Source organism: Notamacropus eugenii, chromosome 1 (assembly GCF_028372415.1).
Source record: "Notamacropus eugenii isolate mMacEug1 chromosome 1, mMacEug1.pri_v2, whole genome shotgun sequence".
NCBI lineage: Eukaryota > Metazoa > Chordata > Mammalia > Diprotodontia > Macropodidae > Notamacropus > Notamacropus eugenii.
Genome location: NC_092872.1, coordinates 450,152,897 through 450,166,731, shown reverse-complemented (window position 1 = coordinate 450,166,731; position 13,835 = coordinate 450,152,897). Strand labels below are relative to the sequence as shown.

Genomic DNA, 13,835 nt, shown 5'->3' with positions numbered 1-13,835 from the left:
CAACTAATTTAGATTTTTAAGACATGTATCGAAAATAAATATGGGGGGACAAATATAAGAGAAGCAAAAGATACTATTGCATAGTGGATAAGGAGTCATTCTTGAAGATAAAAAATATGAATTTGAATACCACCTCAAACACTTCCTAGCTGAGTGATTTGGTCATGTCTCAATCTCTCTTAGACTCAATTTATTCATCTGTAAAGTAGTGATAATAATGCCTAGATTACAAGGTTTTTGTGAAGATCAGATCAAATGAGATATATGTAAAATGCTTTGCAAACTTTATATAAATGTTAATTATTGTTATAGAAGAATAGTACAGTCCTATAAGAACAATGTCAGGAAATCAGGCATGGTGGTACACACTTGTCACCCTAGCTGTTGGGGAGGCTGAGGCTGGTAGATCTCATAACTTCAAGGGTTCTGAGTTGCAAAGGACTATACTGATTGGCATCCAAACTAAGTTAGGTATTAATATAGTGAGAGTCAAAGAGCAATGAACCACCAGGTTGCCTAAGGAACTCAGGTCTGAAACAGAGCAGGTAAAAACTTTTGTTCTGATCAGTAGTGGAATGAGATCTGAAAGAAAGAGGAGGATGGAAAGAGAGAGATGGAGAGAGAGATGGAGAGAGAGAGAGAGAGAGAGAGAGAGAGAGAGAGAGAGAGAAGAGAGATGGGGAGAGAGAAGGGAAGGGAAAGGAAGGGGAGGGAAGGGGAGGGGAGGGGAGGGGAGGGGAGGATTGGAAGAAAGGAACTGAGGCTCACCATAAATTCTGAGGACCACGAAAAGGATTTTTTAAAAAATTTCTGTAGAACATAAGAGGATGATTAAAGGAGAGACAGAAATACTACTTAAGGTGGTAGACAAGATGACGCTAATAGATGGTGGAAACAAGGCAAAATTACTCAACTCTTATTTTGCTTCTACTTTTTGTAGGAGAATTCTCCTTTTTCAAGGAGAATGACAGTTGAACTGAGAATTAAACAAAAATGATGACTAGAAAGTTGAAACTGAAGATAAAATGGTAAGACATCACTTAGTTGTCATCAGTGACTTTCAAGACATCAGGCCCAGATGAAAAAATTGATTCATGTGATCACTGAGGCACTGTTAAGTGATCTTTGAAAAACTGTGGAGAATAGGAAAGGTGCCATAAGACCAGAATCAGGAAAACATCATCCCAGTTTTCAAAAAGAGAAAGAAGTTGAGTCTTCTATATGTGGACCAGTGAACTTGACTTCAATTCTTGGCAAAATTCTAGATCCTATTTATTAAAGAGATGATTTAAGAGCATTTGCAGCAAGAGAAGTAGTGTGATCACTAAAAACCAATGTGGCTCCACCAGAAACAGGCCAAAGGATTATAGCCTCATAGACTTAGAGTTCAAAGTAAACTTAAGAGCTCATCCTATTCAACCCCTTCATTTTACATATGAGGAAAATGAGGACCAAGTTAATTAAGTAACTTTGCCATGATCACACAAGTATTAAGTGGCAGACTTGGGATTCAAATGCAAATCTTCTTACCCCAAACACATCATTCTCTTCCTGTAACAAACTGCCAGAATGATCTCATTTCCTTTTTTGACAGAGTTGTTAAACAGGTCAACGAGGTGGATGATGGAGACATCATATACCTAACTTGAGCCACATCTCTGAAGAAGTCTCTCATGCTATCCATGAACAAGATGATAGTAATGGTAGGCAGATCCAAACGAGAAAATAAAGCACATTGAAAAGTTTAAAGCACTATCGAAATGTCAGTTATTATTCTTATTGTGAAAAGGACTAAACACCACATGTCACAGGAGGATCAGGGAAGGAACAGGAACATCCTGGAGAAGAAAAGGCTTGAGAAGGAAGGGAATGATTAGTGTCTTCAAGCATCTGAAGGAATTCTACATACAGAGTGATTTGACATGTTCTGCTTGGCCCCAGAAGGTTGAACTAGGCACAGTGGGTGAAATTGCAGAGAGGCAGATTTGTGCTTGATATAAAAAAAAAAGAAAAGAAAAGCAAAAATTTCTTTACAATTAGAGCTCTTCGAAAGTGTAATTATTAGACTTCCTCTAGATGCCTGGGGTGTCACTGAGGGAATTCCTGTTCAGAAACAGGTTGGATTAGATTCTAGCTCTGAAATTACATGATTTTATGATACTACTGGTACCTTACCTGCAGAAAAAGGGATAACACCATAGTTGCTTTTGTTTTAATTACAGCTTTTAAAAATAGCAAATTAATGTTGTCAAGAAACTGGATAGAGAAACTCACAAACATAAAGAGAGCATAAAGATGGGGGCTCAGAGAGCACTGGGCTTGAAAATTGGGTTATCTAGAATCAAAATCCACATATGTCTGTGGCTAAGTTACATAAGCTCACTGGGTTTTCTACTATGTAAGATGAGAACGGTAATATCAGTGCTATCTACCACACGTGATGGTTGTGAGAAAAGTACTTCATAAACTTTGAAGTTCCATAGAAATATGAGTTCTTCCTAAAATAATATAGCATCACCTAATGATCTGTCCCATATCCACCCCCCTACCCCACCCTCCCCGCCAAATGTCATACATCCTTAGGATGTTACGTTCTACTTACAGCAAACTCCTCAGGAGTTACTTTCAATACATCAAACACAACGGCATCATAGCTCTTACTGGCGTAGTCACAGCTCCGTCCTTCCAGAGAGTCTGAGCTGCTGCTGCCCTGCAGAAGGGAAACAGACATACCTAAAGTTTCTTGATATGGAAGGTAGCCCCAAATCAGCAATTTCTTAGCACTCCTGGACTGGAGCCACTGAGGGAGATGTTGTATTTGATGCCTGCTGTAGTAGAAAGAGATTCAATGCTAATGCTGCTTCAAATGCTAAAGACCTGGGTTTGAATTCCAGCTTTGTCCCTTACTAGATGCATGACTTTGAAGGAGTCACATCATCTAAGTCTCAAATTCCCCATCTTTAAAACAAATTAGGTAGACTAGATACCCTCCAAGGTCCCTTCCAGCTCTGATATCTCATGATCTCAGATCCCTTTCCATTCTAATATTCTATGCTTTAACATTCTATGTTCTAAAAGTCCTATCCAGCTCTGACATGGTATGTTAACATTCACAGGAATTAGAGGATTTGAGAGCTTATCGTCCAGTCCAACACCCTCATTTCACAAACAAAAAAAATGAAGGTCTGCCTTAGGTCACAGAGGTTGAAAAAAGCAGAGCCAAGATTCTCAACTCAGATCCACTATACCATGTTGCATCCTTCTATGCTTAACATCCTTTCCAGTTCCAACATTTTATGATTTTGTGACCCAACTCCCTCCTATTCTCCAAAAGGAGTGAATCTGTCTGGAGACCTTGGAAAAGGATTAGTAACTTTATATCTGTCAAATAGAGCCTGGCTTAATTTTTTTGTGTGCATGTGTTGTATTTAAACTTGAAATCAGTCTGGAAAATGTTACACAAAACACAAGGCAAGTTACTGTTAGAAATAGCATTTATGTGGCGAGCAAAAGCTCTCTCTTGAAATTAAAAGCCTGTTTGTTGGCAAAAGGAGGTGTAGCACATTGGTTAGGGAGCCCTGACTGAAAGCTATCTTTATTAGAATAGTTTAGATTAATAGGAGTACTGTGAATACTGCATTTTAAAAAAGATTCAAATAAACAGTTTCCTATAAAATATTAGGTTGAAATCTCAAATGTTGCCTGCCCAGAACCCACAGTTGTGGGGATCTTGGGGAATTACTCACACCATCCTTGGGAGCAGCTCTTTTTTATCTCTCCTCTCCCAAAGGGAAGGCATCAATTAATAAATGGCTTCATTTCTCCTAACTCAGAGGGTGGCTTTGGTGAGGTTTCCATTAACCTCACCAGTCTGGACTGGAACTTAGGGAATTTGCTTGCATTTATTCCTTCTTGCTTCACTCTTTCCAAAATGGCAGCATTTGGGGAAAAGTGTGCAGGCTTACTGGAGACTACAGTGTATTCAAGCTAGAAAGGAAACCCAATAGTCAACAACTAAGAAATGTGAGGTTAGAGATGTGGACAGCAGCTGAAGCCAGTGAGTTTCAATAGCCTTGTATCTCCAAAAAATGAGTCCATTGTATTAAAAAAAAAAGACACCACTGAGGTAGTAAAGACTTTAATGACTAGGACACTAAGACAAGTAGTTCTTTTTCTATCAATGAAGGGAGTTATTTGTACTGAGGTCCCTTCTATGTTCTAACATTCTATGATCCAAAGTTTCTTTTGTTTCTAATATTCTATGTTTCAAAGTCCTCTTTCCTTTTTAACATTTTTTTGTTCCCTATTCTAACATTCTATGTTCTAACTGTCCCATACAATTCAGAAAATCTATGCTCTGTCTTTTAAAATTCTATGTTCTAAGGTTCTTCAAAGTTCTGATAATCTATAATTTTATCTGTCAAATGGGTATAATAACTTACTACTTATATTCTGTGTTCTAATATTTTGCATTCTAAGGTGTTTCTTACCTCTGATTGTGTTACAAGGAGCCTTCCAACTCCAATGTTTTATGTTAAAAGATCCCTTCTGGTATTAGCACTGTGTTCCATGTATTTTTCCTCAAATCTGTAGTCCTTGTCAAATGTTCTAGCATTAGTCTCACAGACAGCCTTCATGGCTAATGAATTTTCCAAGCAGGTTAATCTTTCAATGTTTCTAGAAGTCCTATTATGTTTTCCGAGTTATTTATCTCTCCTTCAGATCTCCCGTACCCTTCCCCACTCCAACTGCTACCACAGAACAGATTGGCATCTTCCAAGTTCTATCTCTTGCTATTTACTTTCCCCCAGTATCTCAATCATCTGAGTAACAGACCCAGCCTATGGAAATAGTCTCTTCAATGTGTTGTACAAAACACAGTATGAGTTAATACAAAGGTGATATGACCTTGGTTTAAGTTCCAAGTTCCTTCAATAACTAGCTTGTGTCACCTTGGGAAGTCAAATAACTTCCCTGCAGCTCAGTTTTCTCATTTATAAAATGGAGGTGATGGTTGTATTCAATTATCACTAAAATCTCTAAAAGCTCCAATGTTTTATTCTTGGAACCAGACTCACAAAGTGAAGAGATCTCAGAAGTCAGTTAGGTGACTCAGGGAATAGAGCACTGGATCTGGAGCCAGAGATACCTGAATTCAAATCCACCTTCAGAAACTTTCTAGCTGTGTGACCCTGGACAAGTCATTTAACCTGTCTCAGCCTCAGTTTCCTCATCTGTGAAATAGGGATGATAATAACAGTACCCACCTCTGAGACTTGTTGTGAGGGTCAAATAAGATAATATTTGTAAAGTGTTCTGTAAACTTTAAATTGTTACATAAATGCCAGCCATTGTTATTACTGCTATCAATTTTTTTAGAAATCATCTAGTTAGCTCTTTATCTGAAATCACAATCTATTTTGGAATATGCTACTTATTTACAATCAATAGTGTGTTCTGAAATGGCCAGGGCCTTCAAAGAGTTTCTTTGGATAAGTGCCAATCGTTTCTTACCATCTCAATGGAACATGGCATTCGTGACATTGGACAAGTTATGAATATTTATTTTAATTTGAAATGAGTGACTTCAAAAAATACACTGAAAGTCAAGGTTTGATTTATTTAAGACAGTCCCCCAAATATAACAACTGTCAAAAGCCCGGCAGCAGCAGGCTCCCGTGGGGGTGGGGGTGGGGGTGAGAGGAAGCCTGAGCACTTAGAATGACAGCATTCATCAGGGCCTGCAGTCAAACACAACTCTGTTCAGGAGGTAGCAGTGGAGCATGTCCCCTGGCAGCAGGGAGTCCCTCCAAGGCCAAAGTAAGCTGGCACTGCTCAGCAGGTATGGCTGCCCCACTGCCTCCCCCAACCTGCAACGTCCCCCACCCAGCATCCTACCTGGGGAGTCGCGGAGGTGACCAGAACATTGGCCATTAGGCCATTCCGTTTATACATGCTCTCTCTCCAGGCCTCAGGGGGAGTGTCAGGGCCACCTCAGTTGGTGACACAAAATGCAGGGAGAATTCCTGGAAGGCAAACAAGAACATGAAAACTTGCTTTCAAGGCACACGCGCACACACACACACACACACACACACACACACACACACACACACACACCCCTTCCCAAAGTCATAGTGTTGAAGATATTAAGTGCCTTCTGTGTACCAGGCACCCTCAGGCTTGATGCTGGAGATAGAAATACAAATAATGCAACAATCTCCAGTTGCATGGAGCTTAACTTCTAATGAGGGAGACAAGTCCATGCATACATTTATATTGAATACAGGGAATAAATACTAGATAATTAAATACATTGCAGTTTGGAAGGAAGAGAGGCTACAAGCAATTGAGAGGGGGCTTCATATAGAAGGTAGGTCTTGAGCAGCATCTTGAATGAAGGGAGGGACTCTGTGAAACAGAGATGACAACATGAGCATTGAACACAAGGGGAATGGGCAGTGCCATGGTGTGGAGAAGAGCAACAAAGAGCGGCCTAGGAAGGACAGAGAGATCGCCCATTTAGCTGGACCCCAGAGCAGGGTTGGGGGTGGGCAGGTAGAGTAATTTTCAAAGAGGTCAGAAAGGTAGGTTGGGGTCAGGTTGTCAAGGATTTTAAAAACTGAACAAAGGCATTTCTATCTTATCTTAGAGACAACAGAGAACCATTGGAGTTAAAGCAGAAGAGTGGCATCATCAGATCTGTATTAAAGGAAAATTCCTTTGGCAGCTAGGTGTAAGATAAACTGCAATGAGAGGGGTCTTAAGGCATGGAGACCAATCAGGAAGCTGTTGCACTAATCTAGGTGAGAGGTTTATTACTTGAGGAAGTAGAAAGGAGTAAGGTGTGAGAGATGATATGGAAGCAAAAATGGCAAGATCTGCCAAATGATCAGACACATGGGGTGAGAGAAAGTAAAAACCTGAGAATAACACTGAGATTATGAACCTAGGAAACTGGAAGAATACTGGTAACTTTGACAGAAATAAAGAAATTTTGAATGAAGGAGGGTTTGAGGTCCAAAGTTTAACTTTGGAAATATTGAGTTTGAGGTATCGTTAGAACATTCAGTTTGAAATGTCAACAAGCCAAACCATGATGCAGGCCTGAAACTCAAGGGAGATGCTGAAGCTGGATATATAGATTTGGGATAAAACTATATGGCAATGATATTTAAGCTCATTAGAGTTGGGGAAATTTCCAAAAAAGAGTAAAGAGAGAAAAGAAGAGGATATACAGATGACAATCAAAAGAAAGGGAGATGGGGTGGAGCCAAGATGGTGGAGTAGAAAGACAGATCTGCTCTACCTCTCCCTGCATAGCCCATAAAATACCTGTAAGAAATGACTCTAAACAAATTCTAGAGCACCAAAAACCACAAAACAACAGAGTGAAAGAGATTTCCAGCACAAGATAGCCTGGAAGGTGGGTAGGAAGGGTCTATTACACAGGGCTAGGAGTGCAGCACAGCCCAGCTGGGACCATGTGGCAGGGACAGGACTGGAGCAGGCTTCAGGGGAGCAGAATCATGGGTAGCAGCTGTGGTTCCCAGATTTCTCAATTCACAAATGCCAAAGACAGCTTCAAAGGTCAGCAAGAAAGCTCTTTCACTTGGGTGAGAAAGGAGCTTGGTAGGGCCCCAGGGCAGCAGCAGCCACTGCAGCAGAAGCTTCCACTTTTAGAGCCCTCACCCTAAAGATCCTGGGGGAATTGAGCAGCCAATCTGTGTCTCAGTCCTGAGTGGCAGTCCTGGAGTGAGGAGGAGCACTGGTATGGTGGAGCTAGTGAAGGATCTGGAGAGGGAATCCTACTCACAGATTGTTGGCAGAAAAGAGTGCTTGTGGTTGTTCCCAGACCAGAATGCAGGCCAGGAGAGAAGTAAACTCCTCTCCCTTGATTGTGCCACCTTGGAGGAACTGAGAACTTACAGGTCTCTAGGGTATATCCTCCAAGTGACAAAGGATTCAAAAATCAAGTAACTGGCTGAGGAAATGCCCAAAAAGGGAGGGGGGAATAAGACAATAGAAGGTTATTTTCTTGGAGAAAAGGTATTTTCTTCCCTCCTTTTGGATGAGGAAGAATAAAGCACACCATCAGAAGAAAATATAAAAATCAGGGCTTCTACATCCAAAACCTATCAAAAATATATACAATGCTCTCAGGCCATGAAAGAGCTCAAAAAAGATTTTGAAAATTAAGTAAGAGAGGTGGAAGAAAATTTGGGAAGAGAAATGAAAGTGATGCAATAAAATCATGAAAAGCAAGTCAACAACTTGCTAAAGAAGACCTAAAAAATGCTAAAGAAAATAACACCTTTAAAAATAGACTAATCCACATGGCAAAAGAGGTCCAAAAACCCAATGAGGAGAAGAATGTTTTAAAAAGCATAATTTGCCAAATGGAAAAGGAGGTTCAAAAGCTCACTGAAGAAAATAGTTCTTTAAAAATTAGAATGGAGCAGATGGAAGCTAATGACTTTATAAGAAACCAATAAGTTATAAAGCAAAACCAAAAAAAATGAAAAAATAGAAGACAATGTGAAATATCTCCTTGGAAAAACAACTGACTTGGAAAATAGACCCAGGAGAGATAATTTAAAAATTATTGGTCTACCAGAAAACCATGAACAAAAAAAAAGAGCCTAGACTTCATCTTCCAAGAAATTATCAAGAAAAACCAATCACCTCCTGAAAGAGATCCCAAAAGGAAAATTCCTAGGAATATTGTAGCCAAATTCCAGAGTTCTCAAGTCAAGGAGAAAATATTACAAACAGTCAGTAAGAAACAATTCAAGTACTGTGGAAATACAATCAGGAGAACACAGAATTTAGCAGCTTCTACACTAAGGGACAGAAGGGCTTGGAATATGATATTCCAAAAGTCAAAGGAGGTAGGATTAAAATCAAGAATCACTTACCCAGCAAAATTGAGTATAATACTTCAGGGGAAAAAATGGAATTTCAATGAAATAGAGGACTTCCAAGCATTCTTGTTGAAAAGACCAGAGCTGAAAAGAAAATTTGACTTTCAAACACAAGAATGAAGAGAAGCATGAAAAGTTAAACAGGAAAGACAAACCTTAAGAAATTCATTAAAGTTGAACTGTTTACATTCGTACATGGAAAGATGTTATTTGTAACTCATGAGAACTTTTTTAGTATTAGGGTACTTAGAGGAGAGATATATATATATGTATATATATATACATATATATGTAGATGTGTATGGATATGTATGTATGTGTATATTATGTATGTGTAGGTATGTATATGTACATATGTGTATGTGTTCATGTATGTGTATATACACACACGCATGCACACATAGACAGAGGGCACAGGGTGAGTTAAATGTGAATGGAGAATACCTAAAAAAAATAAAATTTACTGTTGAATGGAATGTACTAGGAGTAAGAGAAATGGAGAAGTAGAATGTAGCAAATCATCTCACATACAAGAGGGAAGAAACACCTTCTACAATGGAGGGAAGAGATGGCAGATGAAAAAAAATAAATGGGATTTGGCTTAAGGAAAGAATAACACATACTCAACTGGATCTGGAAATCTATTTTACCCTGCAGGAAGGCAAGGGGGAAGGAGATTGGAAAGGAAAGACAATAGAAGGGACAGCAAATTGGGGAATGGGATAATCAGAAGCAAACACTTTTGTGGGAGGGCAGGTCAAGGGGAGAGCGGAATAAATGAAGGGCAGGATAGGACAGAGGGAAATGTGGTTAGTCTTGTACAACATAACTATTATGGAAGTACTCTGCATTGTTATACATATATGACCTATATTGAATTGCTTGTTTTCTCAATGAGGGTGGGTGGGGAGGGAAGGAGAGAATATGGAACTCAAAGTTTTAGGAATGAATGTTAAAAATTGTTTTAGCATGCAACTGGAAATTAAGATATAGAGACAATGGAGTATAGAGATCTATTTTGTCCTACAGGAAAATAGAAGCGAGGGGGGATGGAAGAAGGGTAGGCAGTAGAAGGGAGGACAGATTGGAGGAAGGGGTGGATGGGGTGCATACTGTCCTGGGGTGGGGGGTTGGGAGATATGGGGAGAAAATTTTGAATTCAAATTCTTGTGGAAGTGAATGTTAAGAACTGAAAAATAAATAAATTATATATTGAACTCAAAAAAAAGGGGAGAAAGAATATTCAGACAAGTAGAAGAACCAGGAGGGAGTATTGTCATGAAAACCCAGAAAGCAGAGAATATCTAAGAGATGAGTCAATAAACTAGTCAAGAAGGTAGAGGATTTACTTAAAAAAGAGTGGGGGGAGTAGAGAATTAAGAAAAGACTATTGAACTTGACAATTAAGACATTGTTGGGAGGTAGAGTCAAGAGGGTGGAGTAGAGGCAGCAACCCAGCTAACCTCTCCCAACATTCCCCTTCAAACAACTTTAAAATAATGGTTCAAATCAAATTTTGGAGCTGCAGGGTCAACAAAAGGTTTGGGTGAGACATTTTTCTATCCTAAGACAACTTAGGCGGCCAACAGGAGAAGTCTGTGACATAGGGGCAGGGGCCATGCCAGAACTCACTTGGTAACAGCAACAGCAGTAGGTCTTGGAAGCAATTGCGGCAGTAGCAACAGCAGCTTCCAGAGCTCTCAGCTCAGAGAGGGAGTGGAGCAACTGATAAGAGATTAGAGGACCTTCTGCTGAAACTGACTGGCATCTCTATTGCCTATATGCAGTTCTGGGTCACAGTCCCAGGGTGAAGAGAAGAGTTAGTGGTCAGTTGCAAGGGACCTGGTCACAGTTCGAGGGTCAAGAGGAGACCTACTGCTTGTAGCTGCAGGGGAGCAGGAACCCTACCAGGGTAAAAACCAGAGCACAGATCAAGAAAGCTGTGCCCCACCTCTCTCCAGATCACCCCACACTGGAAGAACTGAAAACTTGTAGATGACCAGAACTAACTCTAAAAACAAAAGCATGAAAAAGCCTTAAGTTTGGGAAAATGCCTCCCCACTCCCAGAGGAGCAGAGTTCAACTTTAACATAAAACTCAAAGTCAAGAAAGGGACTAGGAAAATGATCAAACAAAAACAACAAAAAAGAACTAGACCATAAAAAGTTACTACAGTGGCAGGGAAGACCAAGTCAGGAACTCACAATAAGATGACAATGCAAAAATAGCTACAAGCAAAATCTCAAAAAGAAAAAATGCTAATTAGATACAAACCCAACAAGAATTCCTGGAAAAGTAAAAGAAAGAGATGAGTGATAAAGGAAAATATGGGAAAAGAAATGAGAGTGATGCAAGAAAATCATAAAAAGAGAATTAACAGCTTGATAAAAGAGGAACGAAAAAAACTGAAGAAAATAACTCCTTAAAAACTAGAATTAGTCAACTGGAAAAAGAGGCACAAAAGTTCACCAACAAAAATAATTCCTTAAAATTTGGAATTCGGGGGCAGAGCCAAGATGGCAGAGTAGAAAGACACACATATGCAGGGTCTCCCCACACAGCCCATAAAATACCTGTAGAGAGGAACTCTCAACAAATTTTGGAGCAGCAGAAGTGGAGAACAACAGAGTGGAGGAGATTTCCAGCCCAGGGTGACCTGAAAGGCCCATGGGAAAAGTCAGTTGCACTGGACGCTGAATGGAGCCCAGCCCAGCCTTGGCCATGTGACTCATGAACAGCCCTTGGGGGCGGAATCTCCAGTCACACTAGCAGCGAATCCCCAGTCCCAGCAGCAGCAGTTCGAAGATCCCTCAACCCATAGGCGCCAAAGGTCAGTGATGGGGCTTTTTTCAGCTGGCCAGGAAGGGAGAAGGGCCTTCCATAGCTCGGGCCTTAGGCAGTGGCCCACAGAGGCCACATCTGGCAGGTGGCAGCAGTTCTCAGCCCCTACATCAGCTGCATACATTGTGGGAGTGTAAAATCCCTGGGGGCATTGAGGAGCTGAGTCTTGCCTCCATCCTGTGTGGAGGCCCTGGTCTTTGTCTCACACTGAATGGTGGCCCTGCCCATCCCGCATTTCTGAAAATCAGCCCCCGGTGCTGACTTGGCGGAACTGGAGGCCAGGTGGCTGTGGAGAGGTAACTGCTAAGATTTTGGGCACAAAAATCCCTCTCTGCGTCAACACCAGTACACACTTGATTGTGCCACCTTGGAGGAGCTAAGATCTTACAGATTCCCAGAGTATACCCTACTCTTGACAAAGGACCCAAAAATCAAATAACTGGTTGGGAAAAATGCCCAATAAAGGGGAAAAAAATAAGACTATAGAAGACTACTTTCTTGATGAACAGATATCTTCTCCCATCCTTTCAGATGAGGAAGAACAATCCTTACCATCAGGGAAAGACATAAAAGTCAAGGCTTCTGTATCCCAAACATCCAAAATAAATATTCAGTAGGCTCAGGCCATAGAAGAGCTCAAAAAGAATTTTGAAAATCAAGTTAGAGAGGTGGAGGAAAAATTGGGAAGAGAAATGAGAGAGATGAAAGAAAAGCATGAAAAAAGCACCAACACCTTGCTAAAAGAGACCCAAAAAAATGCTGAAGAAAATAATACCTTTAAAAATAGGCTAACAACTGACAAAAGAGGTTCAAAAAGCCAATGAAGAGAAGAATGCTTTCAAAAGTAGAATTAGCCAAATGGAAAAGGAGGTTCAAAAGCTCACTGAAGAAAACAGTTCTTTCAAAATTAGAGTGGAACAGATGGAGGCTAATGACTTTATGAGAAACCAAGAAATCACAAAACAAAACCAAAAGAATGAAAAAATGGAAGAGAAGGTGAAATATCTCATTGGAAAAACAACTGACCTGGAAAATAGATCCAGGAGAGACAATTTAAAAATTATGGGACTACCTGAAAGCCATGATCAAAAAAGAATAAATAAATAAATAAAAATAAAAAAATTTTTTAAAAAATTAAAAAATTTAGAATTGGGCAACTGGAAGCTAATGATTCCATGAGACATCAAGAAACAATAAAATAAAGTCAAAACAATGAAAAAATAGAAGAAAATATAATATCTCCTCAGAAAAACTAACCTGGAAAATAAATTGAGGACAGATAGCTTATGGATTATTGGACTGCCTAAAAATTGTGATAAAAAAGAGCCTAGACATCATATTTCAAGAAACTATCCAGAAAAAGTTTCCCAATATCTTAGATCTAGAGGGTAAAAATAGACATTGTAAGAATCCACTAATTACTTCCTAAAAGAGATACCAAAATGAAAATTTCCAGGAATATTATAGCCAAATTCCAGAACTCCCAAGTCAGAGAGAAAATATGGCAAGCAGCCATAAAGGGAAAATTTCAAACACGGTGGAGTCACAGTCAGGATTACTACAAAAGGAGAAAAGGGCTTGGAATATGACATTCTAGAAGGTAAAGGAGCTACAATTACAGTCAAGAATAACCTACCCAGCAAAGCTGAGTATAATCCTTCAGGGGAAAATGAACATTTAATGAAATAGAGGACTTTCAAACATTCCCAATGAAAAGACCAGAGCTGAATAAAAAACCTGACATTCACAAGACTCAAAAGAAATATAAAAAGCTAACCATGAAAGAGAAATAATTAGGAACTCAATAAGACTGAATTATTTGCATCCCCATATAGGAAGATGATACATTTAACTCCTTGGAATTTTATCATTATTATGTCAGTGAGGAGAAGTCTGCATATTCAGAGGGCATGGGTGTGAGTAGATTATGTTGGGATGATCTAAAAAAAGAATTAAGTGGTGAGAAAGCAGGATGCACTGGGAGAAGCAGGAAATGAACAGAATCGGGAAAATTTCTCACATAAAAGAGACACACAAGGAAGGCCCACAAGCTTTTACAGTGAAGGGGGA

General features: G+C 39.7%; 1 protein-coding gene across 6 annotated transcripts in view; it reads right to left on the bottom strand.

Annotated features, from left to right (window-relative positions):
* The window catches only part of RALGPS1 (Ral GEF with PH domain and SH3 binding motif 1), a 658,499-nt gene that overhangs the window by 543,545 nt on the left and 101,119 nt on the right, over nt 1-13,835 (bottom strand). For 5 of the 6 annotated variants that reach the window (XM_072631952.1, XM_072631955.1, XM_072631956.1 and 2 more), the window contains 2 exons: nt 5,899-6,026; nt 2,603-2,710 (listed from right to left, as the gene is read on the bottom strand). In XM_072631952.1, coding sequence (XP_072488053.1) covers nt 2,603-2,710; nt 5,899-5,955 — 165 coding nt within the window. In that variant the 5' untranslated portion in view covers nt 5,956-6,026. Of the gene's footprint in view, nt 1-2,602; nt 2,711-5,898; nt 6,027-8,918; nt 9,009-13,835 lie in introns of all 6 variants that reach the window. The other variant, XM_072631953.1, reaches the window with a different exon arrangement.